The sequence below is a fragment of the Chlorocebus sabaeus genome, chromosome 12, assembly GCF_047675955.1.
Source record: "Chlorocebus sabaeus isolate Y175 chromosome 12, mChlSab1.0.hap1, whole genome shotgun sequence".
In the NCBI taxonomy this organism is placed as follows: domain Eukaryota; kingdom Metazoa; phylum Chordata; class Mammalia; order Primates; family Cercopithecidae; genus Chlorocebus; species Chlorocebus sabaeus.
The window spans coordinates 84384415-84402055 of NC_132915.1; the positions used below are offsets into that span (position 1 = coordinate 84384415).

Genomic DNA, 17641 nt, shown 5'->3' on the forward strand with positions numbered 1-17641 from the left:
CTTGGCTCTGTTCGATGGAAAGAGCTTTCAGCAACCCCAGGTTGCCACAGGGGAAGGCAGGTGTTCCATAAACCGCTATAGAGACAGCAAAGCACTGGCTGGGAGGAATGGTCCTATTCAGGATCCAGGTAAAGCTGTGGCCGGCCCCAGAGGCTTTAATGCCTCTGGGCAAACTGATGATTCTGGAAGATGCAGGGGGCACATGCTGAGGCCTCCCTGGGATGGAGTGGGCTCTTCTACTTAAGGAGAAGATACCCACTATCCTCGCTGTGCCCTCTCTGGGCACTCAGCAGCTTCCTGGGGTGGCGGATAGGAGGTCATCTGGACAGGAGCAACAGCTTCTCCTGGTCACCCGAATCCACCCTGCACCTCTGGGCTCTCTCCACACAGAGGAGGCAGCTTTAAGAATGCAAACAGATGGCTGGGTGTGGTGGCTCATGCCTGTAATCCTAGCACTTTGAGAGGCCAAGACGGGAGGATCCCTTGAGGTCAGAGGTTCGAGACCAGCTTGGGCAACATAGTGAAACCCTCATCTCTACAAAAAAATGTAAAAATAAGCTGTGCATGGGAACATGGGCACCTGTAGCCTCAGCTACTCAGGAGGCTGAATAGGAGGACCACTTAAGCCCAGGAGTTCAAGACTGTAGTGAGCTACCCCAACAGAGACCCTATCTCTTTAAAAAAAAAAAAAATGCAAACAAAATCACATCACATCCTTACTAAAGATTCTCCACAGTGTCCCATGGTTTTAGGGTTAAACATAAACGCCTCCTGCTCCTGACCCTTGCCCCTCTACCCCTCACTCCTGACACTCCAGCCCTACTGGTCTCCTACCATTCTTCTGAGTGGCCACGTGCCTACCTGCTCAGGGCCCTCGGACATGCCCAGCCAGCTCCTCAGCTGTCTCACCTCATCTATTGCCTGGCTGTAACCAGCAACTTCAGATCTTAGCTTCAACCTCTCTCCCCCAGTACCCCAGACTGGTCGGGGCCCATGTATGTTCTCACACCACCCTTCAGCCCACTTTATCAGAGCGTGAGTTATGGAGATGATTTGAGTTGAGGTGGCCACCTCCACTGGACCTGCTCAGCTTCAAGAGGGCAGGCTTAGCACCTGGCAGGCAGGAGATGCTCCACAAAGGCTGCTGCATAGATGAAGGAGTGGCTGAATGTATGAGTGAAGGGATAAATGGAGTTCCTCTCTCATTCCGCTCATGGATGGAGGAGGATTCTCTAAACCATCCAGGTTGGACCAAGGTCGGGATGCACGAGGAGAAATAAGGCCCTTTGACAATTTTCTATTTGTTTCTGAAAAAAAGCTGGCTTGACAGTGAGGGGGCCCCTGTAGCTGCAGGGGCCTGAGACAGGCCTGAGCTTCTCCCAGCTCACTGTGCTGCAGACAAGGAGGGAGGCACAGAGGCCACAGAAGGAGGTCAATGCAGTGAAGTGCTGACAGCAAAACCCACTGCCCCCATTCGCCTTCTTTTTGGGGGACAAGAGAAGGGAAGAAGGACAGTAAGGCCTTCAAGGGCAGGGATCCTGTCCCCAGCATCCTTGGGCAGGTGCTGGGAGTCTCCTTCCAGGCACATAACAGGGCTGGAGCAAAAACTCAAATCCAGGTGGAAAAAGCCTGAGGTCAAGTCCAGGGCAAATCCCAGCTGCTGCCTCCTGACCTCAAGGGCATTTGCTCCATGAGTACAAGGCTGGCCTTTACTTCTCCAATCCCCCTTTCTCTATAATGCTCTGCAGTGCCTGAAGTGGTTTGGCTCTATATCCTCACCCAAATCTCATGTTGAATTGTAATCCCCAGTGTTGGGGGAGGAACCTGGTGGGAGGTGATTGGATCATGGGGGCGGATTTCCCTTTTGCTGTTCTCGTGATAGCGAGTGAGATCTCATGTGATCCGGTTGCTTAAAAGTGTGTAGGACTTCCCCCTTCTCTTCCTCCTCCTCCAGCCATGTTAGATGTGCCTGCTTCCCCTTCACTTTCCACCACGATTATAAGTTTCCCGAGGCCTCCTCAGCCATGCTTCCTGTACAGCCTATAGAACTGTGAGTCAATTAAACCCTTTTTCTTCATAAATTTCCCAGTCTCAGGTAGTTTCTTACAGCACTGTGAGAACAGATTAATACAGGGCCCTTTTCCAACATTTGGAGTAGAAATAGAATGGGCTGTCCACACTCCACACCCGCATATCCACTCCTGATCTCACTGAATCTTCACAACAACCCACGGACAGCTGGCCTTACCAGCCCACTGTACAGACGCAGAACCGGAGGCCCTGAAGACACAGGTCACCTGCCCAAGGTGACAAAGCTACTAGTCTGGAGAGCAGAACCCAGCTGGTGGGATCCCAAAATCTGTGCAATTAAGCCCCTCTGCCACAGGCATGCTGGTACTAGATGAAGAATTCAAGAAATAATAGGCAGGCCTTTCTTCTTTCACTCTGCTCTCCCGGCCAACATCTTTATGGGGGGAAATGATATTGTGTGAAGGCAGCAAAAAATGCTCAGGGCTGGCTCTCTATTAGACAAATGGAAAATCAACACAGTTTGTGAATGGGGGAAAGCTGGATCTGATTTCCTTTGATTGACTGTGTCTGCTTTGAGGGGAAATGGCTGCAGAATGAGCCACATTTAACCTGGGTTCAATAATCACACAGCATGATCTGAGGAATTCAGGCTAAATGGAAACTGGCTCCATTTGGGGCCAGTGTCTGGGGCATATCGGTCATCGATAGCCAGCCAGCTGATGTCACTTTGCCCATGTGAACACTAGAACAAACAACATTTTCCTACAATGTGGGAGGTGAATGTTTAGAAGGCCGCATGGTAGAAGATAATCCTGCAGGTGACCAGGGAGTGTGTGGGTTCCTTCCAGTTTCTGCTCCACACTTACTGGGCCTCCATTTTGCACCAGCTCTCCCTGTTTACTGGGCAAGGGAAACCATGAAGAGGTTAAAGCAATGTGACAAGTGATTTAGCGGAGGTATGAGAAGTGTGTGAGCTCCATGCAGGAAGGGATTTTGTCCATGTTATGTTTGGATTGTTGTCCACATTTGGGGGTTATTACTCAGCATTACTGCAGCAAAAGTTTACTCATTTGTGGTGTTGCAGACCACAGAATGGCACTTAGGGGTGAATAAAGATGATTATTTCAAGCTCTTTCTCTCTCTTGAGGAATGCTGCAGTCTTTGTTCAAATACACACAGAAGAGGTGGGAACACAGAGCTGCCATTCCCTGCTGTGCCTCCCCCAAATATTTTCCAGCACCTCCTGATGCGGAGAAGACTCTCAGAATTGGACGAGCCATGGGGGTCTGCCGTGGCTGTACGGATGGGGAGACTGAGGCCAAGAGTGAGTGAGGGGCTTTCTTGAGAGCACACTGCCTGGGAGAGACCGAGTGGAGTACAGGTATGGGGGTCCAGACTCCTAGGATGGGTCCCAGTGCCCTGTGCACTCTGCAGGAGGGCTTCCAGGTGGAGGAGGTTTCTGTCCTGTGGCCACATATGGAGCCAACATGGGTGTGCATGGCTAAGGGACTCCCACAGTCCCCACAGGCAGGAAGGGTGGTACCTCCATCGGGTCTATAAACCACAGCAGCCACTCCTGAGGAGGAAAGCTGAACAAAAGGCAGGGCCTCCAATCTGAGGCCTGCTGTGTGTGGGAGTGGGGAGAAGAGGGGATCCCAGGAGACAACAGGGCAGGGGCTGACCTGGCCACAGGAGGAGTTGGTGCCTCCAGAACCCGTCATCACATCTTTAGCAACTCAGGCTGCATGACCTTCCCAGGCCCTTCTTGGTCCACAGACCTCTGGGTGTGGCTGGTTCCTGGGAATGAACCAGTTCACCTTGGTACAAAACCCGCTCTTACTTATTCTCAATAATCAGGGAGATCCTGTTAAATCGAAGTCAGACCACATCAGTTTCCTGCTCTTACCTGCCAAGGGCTCCCATCTCACTCAGAGTCAAAGTCAAAGCCCTCAGCACGTCTGCCCCTGTACTCCCTCTGCTCTGGCCTTATTGGCCACCTGGAATTCTCTGACACTCCAGGCATACGCTTACCTCAGGGCCTTTGCACATGCAGCTGCTTCTGTTAGAAATGCTCTTCTCCCAGATGTGGGCATGGCTCTCTCCCTCACCACCTGCATGTCTTGACTCAAGGGTCACTCCTTAACCACCCCACCCCTCTCCAGTCCCCCTTACCTGCTTTATTTTTCTCCCTAGCACTTGTCATCATTTAGCTTACTGTGTATTTCAGTTATCTATATCCTTTGTATTCCCTGGCATTCCGGCTCTCTGCTAAACTCCATCGTGGAAAGGATTTCTTTGCTGTTCACCACTGTAACCCTGGCACCTCAAACTGTACATAGCACACAGCAAGTGCTCAATATTTGTTAACAGAAAGGAAGGACAAGGAGGAGGAAGGGAGGAGAGAGGCAGACAGATGACGAGATGATGCTTAACAGGGAGCTGGTGAGATCCTTCAGGGAAGAATCACAGCTAGATGGCAGGGATAACAACAGAGCTCAGAGTCGAGCAGGCCTGGGTTCAAATTCTGGCTCCATCACTCACTAGCTGTGCAACCTTGGGCAAGTTGCTTCTCCTCTCTGAGCTTTGGTTTTCTTTGTAAAATGGGGATCACAGCAGTACTCACAACTCCTAGCTCCTGGGATAGTCGAACAAGATATGAATGGAAAGCACTACCACAGTACCATAAAGAACACCCAACAAATCTCAGCTACTATTATTAATAAAGGCCCAAACTATGGGCTCGGGTCTGTATGAGTACTAGGGATAGGGACTCAATGGTAACCGCACATGCGGTTGCTGCCCTTAAGAGTCAGCAGTCACAGTGGGTAACTGGGAAACCTGTACAGGTTTTTATTTGTTTGTTTGTTTGTTTTTCTGAGACAGAGTCTTGCTCAGTTGCCCAGGCTGGAGTGTACTGGCGCGATCTCTGCTCACTGCAAGCTCCGCCTCCCAGCTTCACGCCATTCTCCTGCCTCAGCCTCCCGAGTAGCTGGGACTACAGTCGCCCGCCACCATGCCTGGCTAACTTTTTTTTGTATTTTTAGTAGAGACGGGTTTTCACCATGTTAGCCAGAATAGTCTCGATCTCCTGACCTCGTGATCCGCCCACCTCAGCCTCCCAAAGGGCTGGGATTACAGGCATGAGCCACCGCACCCGGCCCTGTATAGGCTTTTATAATAGGACATAATGAGGCAAGAGCTGTGACCAAAGGAAGCCCAGGGGCAAGAGGAGTCTTGGCCTGAAAGTTGCTCCCCTTGGGAGGATCAGGGAAGTCTTCTTGGAAGAGGTAGCTTCTGAGCTGAGGGCTGAAGCACACATAGGAGACAGTCAGGTCATATGAAGTGGGGAGAAGAACATTCCAGACAGAAAGAATGTGGCATATGCAAAGGCCAAGGGGTCTGTCAACATCACGGCACAGAAATTACCATCCTCATTTTACAGATCCTAAAACTGAGCTCAGAGAGGTGAAACCACTTCCTGAGGTCTCACAGCAAGAAAGTGGCAGGGCTGGGATTTGAATGGAGGGGATTCTCACTCCAGAGCCCAGGAAACCTGATGAATTGGTGACCTGGAAATACAGTCAGCACCAGTAAGAATCCCTGGTCCCCACCAGGAATGGGTGCAGACATACGGGGGTGGCAGAAAAGGCCACAGCCCCCTACCCCGGCCCCTGGCTAAGGGACTCCCACAGTCCCCACTGGCAGGAAGGACGGTACCTCCATCAGGTCTATAAGCCACAGCAGCCGCTCCTGGGGAGGAAGGATGAGCAAAAGGCAAAAAGAAAAGATACATCAAATAAATATTAGGGAATGGGTGGGTGCAGCAACAACAACAACCCCTTCCCCAACCACACACGCGCACACACACATGCAAAATCCACATGTTCTCCAAACCCCTTTTCTATTTACCTTGAATGCTTTGGGGAGGAATACAGGAGAGAGGGGAGGGAAAGACCCCGCCGCCATGACCGGCACCCCTTCATTCTGCCTGCCTCCTTGAAGGAAACAGGGGAGACCCCACTGTTCTGAAGAAATGACATTTGTCCCTGCTAAAGGGCCTTCAGGAGACAGTCATTTACTTTGGGGCGGGGCTGGGATCCCTATTCCCAGAGAGAAAGACAAGCTCAGAGAAGGGAAGTGAATTGTGTGAGGTCACACCTGCTAACTTCAAGGAGGGCCCTGTTTGGACGCCTCTGTTGGAGAAGGCCTGGACTTCAGGGAGGCCCAAGCCCTGTGACGTCAGAGAAGCTGAATCTGTGGAAGGCAGCTCTGGGCTGTGCATGTGGAGGGTACCTGGGTGGGATGAAGGTCAGAGGGGCAGTGGCAGTCCCTCAGCCTCGCACCTTCCAGAGCCTCCACAGGTCCCCAAGGCCCTGGGTCCCATCTCCAGGTAGTTTTCCTCAGCCAGGTGGGGCTGGGTCCGAAAGAACCGAGGCTTCACCTGCCCTCGGGGTGCGGCCAGCATTTCTGGGATGCTGGTGCTAGCAGGTTACTCACCCTGGACCCATGGGCATCCTCTCATTTAATCCTCCCAGCAAGCTGGGGGAAGTAGTGTCACTGCCCCTCTGCAAAAGAGGAAACCAAGGCACCGCGAGCTCAAGTGCCCTTTCCACGCTGCCTTTCCTGCTTGCACAGTTTTCTCTTCGAATCACCTCCAGGAGCTCATCCTGGTCTAGGTGAGTCCTGATCCTGACATGCATGTGCCACGTGGTGGGCCATGGACTTTCACAGTCACAAATTCTGAGTCGTTCCCACCTCAGAAACTTGGGGAAAACCTTCAGGACCACCCTTTTCATCTGTCCCGAAAAACTCTCTGTATAAAACCATCCTATGGCCTTTCTGAGGTCTGCCTTCCCCAGGGTGCCCCAATTGCAGTGAGAGCCCCTCTGGCTGAGCAGGGCCAACTTCCACAGCTGGGATCTGGACTGGCCCCAGATGGTGCTTCTCAGGTAGGGAGAGCCCCCAGAGCTGGGACAAGGTCGCTGTGGGCCAGTGTCGAGCTGGGGGCTCCTGACCCCTGCCTAGAGCCCTTGCCAGGCAAGATAGTCACCCGACTCCTGGCACTCCAGCCTGATTTGCCCTCAGGGCTTCAGGCTGCTGTAGTCAGAACCAGCAAGGACCCCAGGCCATTTTATCCATGCAGAAACTGAAGACCAGAGAGGCTGGGGCTCAAACCTAGACCTCTTGCCTCCCAGACCGAAACACATCCCACCCCACTCACTGGATATTTCATCTCTGATTCTAAATGGACCATTGCAGAAGCACAGTCTGCAGTTTCCCAGGTTTCAGAGCAGCGGCTCATGGCTGCTGAGGCCTGAACATTATCAAGGCCAATCTCAGTGGAGCCTATCTTAGACAGAAACAGTCATCAGACCAAGGACCTGCACCTTTAAACCAGATCCTCACCCAAATGCCATATCAAAGTATGTGCTCAGAGCCTGGGGTGAAGGACAGCCTCTTCCCTGCCCCAGAAGTGATCTGCTTGTCCCAGAACATGAAACTGCCTCTGCTGCAGCCATGTCCAGCCCTAGAGGAATGAAGGGCAACTTGTGGGGATATCTCAGGAAGGAAATGAGCACCCTTGGAAATGATGGCAACTCAGGATGGGAAGGATAGAGGTAAAAGAGTATAAAGGAATCACCTTCAGAAACCTAGAACCCCAGGGCTAAAGAAAAGTCACACTAGGAGTTCGAGTTTGCAAAAGAGAGGGGTGCATGCTCCCGGGCCATTTCCTGGTGGCTGCAAGCTCATCCTCACTCATTAACCACCTGTGTCTGCAACCATGGCCATCACTGCACACCTCTGAGCTTCTACTCTCCCATTTAACAAGACAGCTAACACTGTATCTGCCTCCAGTCTGAGATTCCTCCAGAAAGAGCTCTCAGTTCAGCATCTGGGAGCACCTGCCTGCTTAAGAAACATTACTCTCCCCACTCCCTTTCCATAGAAGAGTGGTGATGAATGACCTCAAGGTGAGAAACAAGGGCACAGAGGAGAGTATGGGGTCAAGCCAGCTCTCCTGACCTCCAGCCCCGACTCTTCCACTGCATGGACCTAATAACCAGTTGTTTCCCAAGACAGGTAACAAGGCATATCTTCCTGCCCCTTCCTTGCAAAGGCCTCCTGGGATTCATTTGCCTCCAGGCATCCAGGGGGCAGAACCATACCCTGAGATGGCCAGATGCTTTGCTAGGGGGCTGGTGAGTCTACAAGAAAGTCACACTGGGGCCAGGCACAGTGGCTCACACCTGTAATCCCAGCACTTTCGGAGGCCGAGGTGGGCGGATCTCCTGTTGTCAGCAGTTCGAGACCAGCCTGGCCAACATGGCAAAACCCCGTCTCTACCAAAAAATACAAAAATTAGCTGGTCGTGGTGGTAGGCACCTGTAATCCCAGCTACTCAAGAGGCTGAAGCAGGAGAATTGCTCGACCTGGGGAGGTGGAGGTTGCAGTGAGCCAAGATTGTGCCCCTGCACTCCAGCCTATGTGACAGAGCAAGACACCATCTCAGGGGAGAAAAAAAAAAAAAAAAAAGTAAAGCTGGGCTTGGGCTCCAGAGACAAAAGGGTGGCCTCTTGAGGAAAATAAAAATCACAGTCCAAGTTACCACGCCCACTACCATCCACTGAGTGCCCAGCAGGAGTGGGCACCATGCCAGAGGCATTCCCAAGGATTCTAATGATCTTTTTCTATTTGCCTAATTATCTACTTTTTTTTTCACCTTTCTTCCCCAGCTTCCCAGACTGCAAGCCCCAGGAGGCAGGGCTACATCTCTCCTGTTCACCTGTTGTCCCCGAGAGCCCATGCCTGGCATGCAGTAGACATTCAACAACTATTAGGCTTTTACAGATGAAGAAACTGAGGCTCAGAGAGGCAAGGCACACAGCTGGTAAGTGGTGGTGCTGGGATTCGAACTCAAGCTAGTCTCACTCCAAAGCCAGCATCTTAACTCTGCCCTGGCTACTAAGCCAGGATCAAGGCAGGGGAAGCTCACCCTGGCTGAGCTGACGGTGGTGGAGGTGCCGTGGCTGCCTGTGGATGAACCCGTGTCACTGTAGGAGACCATGGAGTAGGTGTCCCCAGCCCCGGGGCCTGGGGGCTGCCGCGCCTTCATGGACTCAATCTCACGCCTCAGCACCAGGTGGTCGAAGCGTTCTAGGTCTTGCGGGGAAATGATGCCTCTCACCTCAGAGAGGAGTGAGAACTGGAGGCAGGGACAAAAGGGGCACTCAGCAGGGAGCGCTACCAGAAGGTGACACAGGGGTCCTGCTACCCCCAAAGGACTGGCATGCAAACTTGACCCTGCCTCCCCTCCTTAACTGTCTGGCTCCCCAGTGCTCTCAAGAGAAAGGCCAAACACTGTCACCTGGACACCGGGCCTAACATCATCTGACTCCTGCTTCCCTGTCACCTTCTCGGCAAGCACACGTGGCTGTGACTTCCTGGACACACTATAACATTTCAAGCCACGAAGCCTCTGGCTGTCCGTCCCTTCCACCCAGAATACCCTTTCCAATACTCGTCTCCAAATCCTATTTCCTCTGTTAAGTCTTCCGAAACATAACCCCTCCCAGTGGATTCCACCACCTCTTCCTTTGTACGGTTTCTGGACCTCAAACAGCTTGCAGCAGCGTTCTCAAAGCTGGTGGCACAGCACAGCCACCTGGAGGGCTTGTGAAGATGACTGACGGCTGGCTCCCATCCCCAGATATGAGGTGTTAACCAGCCTAGGATGGGGCCCGAGCATCGCTTTTAAGAGCAATCCAGGTGATTCTATGCACTCAGCGTTGGAAGCCACTGCGACAGGGCCCCAATCACAGGGTGCTTTAAATGTCTGTTTCCCCCAGGAGTCTGTGAGCTTCCCAGGGGTGGGAGGCTGCCTCAGTCCCAGGTCTCTGCCCAGGGTTCAGTTCAGGCCTGACCCCTTGTAGGTTCTCAGCAAAGGAGCGGGGGCAGGGCAGGATGCAGAGCCCCGGAAACGCTGAAGCCAGTTGGCAGGCACGGTGCGGGTCACCTTGGCATGGGTGTTGAGCAGCTCGAACAGGGCCATGACGAGGGCCTCCACGGAGACGCTGCCGCCACGGTACTCATCCAGGTAGTAGGCCATGGTGGCGCGCTCCTGCTCGTTCAGCAGGTGCCGAGCCTGCTCCTCCAGCAGCACGCGTGTCTGGTTCCCCAGGCTGCTCAGGGTCACCTGGGAGCCGGCTGGGCCCTTGTAAAATCCTGGCTGCAAGACAGAAAGACAGAAGCCCAGGAATTCGGAGCTGCTGTAGAGCTGAGTGGCCATGCCACTCCCCCTCTGCCCTTCCATCCCATCTAAGTGTGGTGTCTCATTTGTTACTCTCACTCATAACCCCCAGTACCTTGCCTTGACAGTACTATCTTTCTTAATTAGAATTTGTTTTGTCTTTACACCTCCTTCGCTGAGTATAACCTGCATGAGGGCAGGGACCTGGTCTGCTCTGTTCACTGCCATCAACCCTGGTGCCAGGGTGGTGCCCAGAACCTAGCAGTCAGTCATAGATAAGTGGGATGGGGGGTGGGCAGATAAGGGGCTGCCCAGTCAGAATGAGGAAGTGTAAGCCACTCGGCACCCTCTGGCTGGCCAGACCTCCTCACTCAGGGAGCTGTGAGGAAGCAGAGGATACCCCTTAGAGGATGCCCTACCTTGTTTATTCCTTCTGTTGTGAGATCGCCAAGAAACCTGTGGGGAAAGATACACATCTCCAGTTGTGCATCTGAGCAGATCAAATGGGCATGGGCAAGGGACAGGGTGACTCGGGGCAGGAAGAGCAAAGCTTCAAGAGAACCATACATCGTGGCCGCCACTCGCTGCCAGTTCAGTCTGGGGGCTACTCAGGGGTAAATGAAACTCCGGACAGACTGGCAGCTTCCAGTCTCCCAATCAGCAGTGTGGACGACACCTCCAAAACCACCCAGGGTGGGCTCTTGAGTCGTTGCCAACCCCGCAGGACTAGGCAGGTTACACAAGGAGTGGAGGGAAGAAATAGTGATTGACTGGCAACCTCAGGGTCAGGCCAACCCTCAGGAGCTTAGGGGCCAGTGAACTGGAGATCCCAGATGCAACTCGCAGGTGCGGCTCAGCTCCAGCCCATGTGGGCTCAGGCTGCCAGACTTCCTGATTTTAAGAAGCATCAGAAATCCAGTTTTTTTTTTTTTTATAGAAAACCTGGTGTCTTTATAGATGTTGGCAGGTAACTTTAAAAATGTTTAATACTCATCAGGTGAAAGGAAGGGAAGGGGGAGACACACACACACAGAGACACACACACACACACAGAGAGAGAGAGAGAGAGAGAGAGAAAGAGAGAGAGAGATGATCTGTGGTGTATTTGGCCAGGGGGCCACCGGGCTAAGATTTCTGATGAAGATCAAAAGGTGGCACATTACATTGTTGGCAACTATGCAGACACCTGGCAACTGGATCTTAGTTTATGACTTTAAGACCCTCTCACCCAGATTTCTTCATGGGATCCAGCCTGGTGGCCTCTGGCCAAATACACCCCAAAGCATCTCTCTCTTTCCCTCTCCCTCCCTCTCTTTCACCTGCACAGATAGATATGGGATGAGGGCAGGGTTATGGTCCCCACTTTTTAGATGAAGCAATTAAGGTCTGAAGAATGAGTTAAGTAATTTGCCTGGGGACAAATAAAGAATGAGACAATTGGATGTGTATTTCAGCTTTCCGCGGGGAAACTGAGGCCAAGAGAGGAGAGGGATGTGCCCAGGTCATGTCCTGCCAGTGGAGGGCCCTGGTGTGGGCACTGCAGGCTGAGAGGAGAGCCAGGGCGGTGGAGGGATGGGAAGTGGCTATCATTGGCTTTCAGAAATGGCCCTGGGGTCTGGAGATCGGAGTGAGCAGAGTGGCCAGACCCTGCCGAGTTTGCCATGGTCTCCCCAATCCGGGAACTGGCGATCCACTTGGTCTCGTCCACAGTGGTGCGGGCGTGGGGCAGCCTCCCGACGTCCTTCACTGTCAGGATGAGGTGCCGAGATGACTTAAGCAGCCTGACTGCCTCGTCGTGTAGGATGTTGAGAAAGCTCCGCCCATTCACTTCCAGAATCTGGTCCCCAACCTGCCAAGACCACCACACAACACAGTCACCTGGGCTGCTTGCAGGATTCACGCTAGGGACTTCACAGCCCAGATCCCAGTTCTCCTCTGAGCCAGCCTGCCAAGGAGGTCATCCAGGATCAGAGAGGATGTGTGGATGCCTGAGGGTCACACAGCAAGTCAACAGCAGTGCCGGCCTTCTGATCCTGACCCAGAGTCCATGCTCTTGTCATTAAAAGGGGGCACATCCCCATGACTCAGCAATGGCTTTGAGGGGTGGGTGGGTCTACGATGACATTCCCAAGGGCCCCCTTATAGAAACAACAGTCATCTCAGGGCCAAGGTGGGGGTGAAGCTGGGGTAGGATGAGGCAAGCCATGAAGGCGGACATCCGTAATTTTCCTCCCACATTTTTACATTGTTGAGGTTTTTACCTCAACCACGCATTCTTATATTACCTTAAAATGTAAACAACACTTTAATCTACTAAAAGAAATAGCAATAAATGAGAAAACTAGCTTTCCGTTAAAGCAGTACATATGGCTTAGATTCTTACAAGGAGCAGCTTTACTTTGTAATTAAAAAAAAAATTTCTGGCAGGTACAGTGGCTCATGCCTGTAATCCCAGAGCTTTGGAAGAATGAGGTGGGAGGACTGCTTAAGCCCAGTAGTTGCAGACCAGCCTGGGCAATAGTGAGACTATTTTTATTATTAAAAATAATAATAATAGCGAGGCACAGTGGTGTGTGCCTGTAGTCCTTGGCTACTCGGGAGTCTGAGGCAGGAGGATCACTTGAGTCCAGGAGTTCGAGGCTGCTGTGAACTCCGATTGCACCACCATACTCCAGCCTGGACAACTGAGCAAGATCCTCTCTCTTAAAAAAAATTACTTTTAATGAAGGAATTTAAAAATAGAGGCAAAAATAAAACTAACCTTCCAATAAAAACAAATATGTGACAAAAATAGAAGGGGCTGAAAGGGAAGATGCCGCAGGGTATGACGGGACCGCACCTTTAAACTCGGGGTTCCTTTCACAAATGGGTCAACTGACGTCCAAGGATGGGAAAGAGCTGCCCAGGGTCACGTGCTACTGAGGCGTTGAAGGGCAGCCTCATAATGCTGGTTATTCTTGGCTGTTTTTCCTTCTCCCCAGTGTCCCGGCCTGCTGAGAGCACATAATCAACTCCCCTAGGTTTACCCAGCATTTTTCAAAGATTTGGAAAAGGTAAGACAAATGCGAGCTTGGGAGAAAAGAAGATGGGATGACAAAGCTGAGAATCAAAACCCCAGTTCCCTGCCTTTTCTTGAATGCCTCACCCCAGTTGGGAGTTTCCAGTATAGAAAGTGGTTACAAAGACAGACTTGACCTCTGCCCTCTGCACCGGCTTTGACATGCTCAGGGGAGGCTTGCTGCCTCTGCCTCCATGACCCTAACAGAGTGGGGTCTGTGCTGCATTTCAAGCATTCACTGCCATTTACTGCATGCCTACTGTGCGCTGGGATGCTTGCACTGAGCAGGATAACCTGCTCCTGTTCCATTTAGCTCACGATCAAGGGTGAGCTCAGCTTTGTGTGATGACTGAGTTTCCCCTCAGCCTCTCCACACTGTCTCCCCAGGGCCCAGCACACAGCAGGAATTCAATTAAAAAGATCATCAGATGAGGCCGGGCATTGCGGCTCATGCCTGTAATCCCAGCACTTTGGGAGGCTGAGGTGGGCAGATCACTTGAGGTCAGGAGTTCGAGACCAGCCTGGCCAACAGGGCAAAACGCCGTCTCTACTAAAAGTACAAAAATTAGCCCAGCGAGGTGGTGCGCCTGTAGTCCCAGCTGCTTGGGAGGCTGAGGCGGGAGGATCGCTTGAACCTCGGAGGCAGAGACTGCAGTGAGCCGACATTGTGCCACTGCACTCCAGCCTGGCTGGGTGACAGAGCAAGACTCTGTCTTTAAAAAAAAAAAAATCAGATTAATAAAAAGACACGCATTTCCGTCCATTCCAACTCTAGGACCATCTCTGCTGCAGCTCAGAGATGTACATTACACCAGCCTTCTTTGTTTCTTTATGTGTTTTCTCCTTATCGCCAACTCCTATACAGTAGGTATCATGGCTCTCCATTTCACTAGAGAGGAAACTGAGGTTCAGAAAGGTTAAGCATATAGTTTGTGGTCACAGTGCTACTGAAAAGGAGTGCTGATTTGCACACCCAGGTCAGGCCAGCCCCGAGGCACCTCTGCTTTCTACTACTGGGCTGCTGCCCGGAGCGCTGTTTGGGGACCATGTGATATCGCTTCAAATCCAGCGTGTCCAAAGCTACTGCGCTGTCATCCTTTCCCTGCCTGTAGCAGCCAGATCTGAAAACTTCATCCCATCATCAACTCCACCTTTACCCCCCTGAGCAGATCCTTCAGCAAACCCCGTCCTCCACCCCCATCAGCCCCCTGACCTGGGTTCCTACCTGCTCCCTCCCATGTTCCCGAGCTGGCACGCTCCTCACTGTGTATTTACATCTAAACTGGCCACAGACATAGTACCAGATTAATTTCCTTTTTTTTTTTCTTGGAGACTGAGTCTCCCTCTGTTGCCAGGCTGGAGTGCAGTGGCGCAATCTCGGCTCACTGCAACCTCCACCTCCTGGGTTCAAGCAATTCTCCTGCCTCAGCTTCCTGAGTAGCTGGGACTACAGGTGCATACCACCACGCCCAGCTAACTTTTTGTATTTTAGCAGAGACGGGGTTTTACCATGTTGCCCAGACTGGTCTCAAACTCCCGAGCTCAGGCGATCCACCTGGTTTGGCCTCCCAAAGTGCTGGGATTACAGGCATGAAGCACCGCGCCCCACCAGTGTCAGATTAATTTCATCAACTTTTTGTTTTGATGACATCTCTCCCTGCTGAAACACCTCCCATGACCCCTCACAATCTAGGAGGAAGCAAAGCAAAGCACTATGATTAAGGGTTTCAAAGACAATCAGACCTGGGTTCAAATCCTAACTCTACCACAAGGCCCCACAAAACTCACAATAGCTTTTGTGCCTCACTTTCGTTGGGAGTAAAATGGGAGTCCTAGCCCAGGATTGTCCTTCTCCAAATATCTATAGTCAGCAGCATCTCAATGCCACATGCTTTCACAATGTCCCCAGCAATATCTGCAATTCTCTTTCTCCCTTTCTACGTCTCTGAGCTCCCTGGTTGAGAAGCCAGGGCCTTTGAGAACTTAGGCAACCCAAGTTGGTCTCCCTGTAAAGAGCTTGAGACAAGACCCGACACCTGGCTCAGGGCTTGGTACCCAGCAAGCACTCAGTCAGTGCTTATACGTGCAGGTGTGGATACTCCCCATCCCCATCTCACCTCTGCAGCTCCCTCCTCCCCTCTCTCTCCCAGCTGGCTTTCTCTGATGCTAAGAGGCAGAGCCGTGCAGCTCTCCCAGGTACTCAGGCTTCACTGAGAGTGAGGAGAAACTCGTTCCTGCTGGGCTCGCTGGCACCCAACTTGCTAAACCACCTCCCTGCCGGGCAGGAATCTTCTCCACTTCCACCTGCTGCTCTGAGCTGGCGCTGGCTGCACTCTTCATCGTGGAAGTGCTTTGTTTCCTTAAGTATCCCGCTCAATAGCTTTCGCTTTCATTGCACTAAGGGAATCAATTTTAATCTTTCCTTTAACATACTTTATTTCATCCCTGCAGTTTAATTAAAGGAACTGGCATCCAAGAGACCAGCTATGTAAGGGCATCCTTCTCTATGTAAGCCTCTTCCTGTGGGTCCAGGCCAGGAGGGCAGTGAGGGGAGGGGACAACTCAATTCCATGAGCATCGACCTGGCCTTCTATGAGGCTGGGGAAAGATTGCTAGATAAAATATAGCATGCCCAGTTAAACTTGAATTTCAGATAAACAAATGCTTTAAAAAAATATTTATGTCCCAAATATTGCATAGGGCATATATATACTGAAAACATTTTATTCATTGTTTATCTGCACTCAAATTTAAATGAGCATCCTGTATTTTTATTACTGAAAATCTAGCCACCCTGGGGTGGAGTTATCAGTCACTTCTGGGGCCTGTGGCTCTTGAGGGGGCTGATTTAGTGTTGTGGCTTCCAAACTTAGGTCACTTCCTTCACCCTGAGCCTGGCACCTGGCACTTATGCAACCTGAGTCCCGGGAATTACCCAGCATCCCACTTACTTCAGCCTCATCCTAGGCGTTAATAAGCATGAAATCCCAGGTTGGCTGTGCTAGTCATATTGTCCTCATGCCCGTTAAGTAAATACCTCCCTACCAGATTTGAAGAGGCAGCACGGATTCCTGTGCAATCCGGCTAGGGAACGGCTGTGAAATGGGAGTCACACTTGGGAAACCCTGATGTACTGGGGCATGTAAGCCCATCTTCCCAATCTCTTTTCAATCCTCTCCTGTCTCTTCTTCCTCCAGAGCCTGTATTCAAACCAAAGTGCTAGGTGGGACTGGCTTCAGGGGCCCTCCGCAGCATCTGAGTTGGTTTTAAGTGGCTCCCATTTCTCTGTGTCCAGCTCTCCCCCTTTTCCTCTACTTGTTGGAAAGCTTCCCCAGGTCTAGGAGCCCCTGTCAGAAGAGCAGTCTACATGCTCACTGTGATGTAGAGTCCACAAACCATTTTCAACCAAGTCTGGTGTCTTCCCTGCTGCTAGTGTCCTAGTGTCACCCCATGTGGCCAGTGGAGTGTGGAGTCCCATCCCTACACTGCAGCCTCTAGTTTTAAAGCCAGGCAACCATGACATAGCAGCTGAGTTGGCCCCACACAGCTCTCAAGTACCACCTGAGTCTCAGTTTTGCCATCTGTAAGATGGGCATGATACTACCACCAGTTCCCAGGTAGCTGTGAGAATCAAATGGGACCACCCTGCACAGAGCCTGAGACACGTGAGGCTCTCCATGGCTTCTCATGCGCTTCTCTTCCAAATGGAGGAGACAGGTTCAGAAATGTTGAGCGACTTGCTTAAGGTCACTGGTCGTACTGGAAGTAAACAAATGAACCAGCCTTTGAGCCCAATCTTCTCATCTTCTTCCTACCACCCTATGCCACCTTCATCTCAGCACAGCACTGGCGTGTGGGAGATACTTAGGAAACGGTGAACAGATGGGGGAACCTGGTCTTCCTCCTCTCTTGGTCTCACTTCTGTTTGCTTCCCCTTTCCCTTTGGTTGGTGTGATGTGAATTTGGAGACAGCATGTTTAAAGATCTTACTCTCACTCTTTCCCAAAGAAAACTAAGAGCTCTGTTTGTTTGTTCATTGCAATGTGGCTTTTTCCTACCCACCGAAGCCAGCTCAGAGTTAGACGGCACAGGAAAATAAAACAGAAAATAGAGGCAAAGATGCTGTATCCATCGGGGCCTTCCAAGGCGTCTCTTATAGATGCAGAGACCGAGGCCCAGAAAGGACAGGGACATGTCTAGGGCCACAAAACGAGGCAACGGCAAAGCCCAGACCCTGGGACAAACCGTGGAAACACTCACATCCCTCCACCAGAGCTCACTGGGACAGGACGTGCTGGAGATAG

At 51.7% G+C, this 17641-nt stretch overlaps 1 protein-coding gene across 7 annotated transcripts in view; it reads right to left on the reverse strand.

Moving 5' to 3' along the window:
* WHRN (whirlin) overlaps positions 1–17641 on the reverse strand; it is a 102450-nt gene that overhangs the window by 12786 nt on the left and 72023 nt on the right. For 4 of the 7 annotated variants that reach the window (XM_007968303.3, XM_007968299.3, XM_007968298.3 and 1 more), the window contains 5 exons: positions 11926–12128; positions 10699–10735; positions 10046–10258; positions 9026–9235; positions 5749–5781 (listed from right to left, as the gene is read on the reverse strand). In XM_007968303.3, the coding sequence (XP_007966494.2) occupies positions 5749–5781; positions 9026–9235; positions 10046–10258; positions 10699–10735; positions 11926–12128 (696 nt within the window). The remainder of the gene's footprint in view (positions 1–5748; positions 5782–9025; positions 9236–10045; positions 10259–10698; positions 10736–11925; positions 12129–17641) is intronic. The other 3 variants (XM_007968301.3, XM_007968300.3, XM_007968304.3) reach the window with 2 other exon arrangements.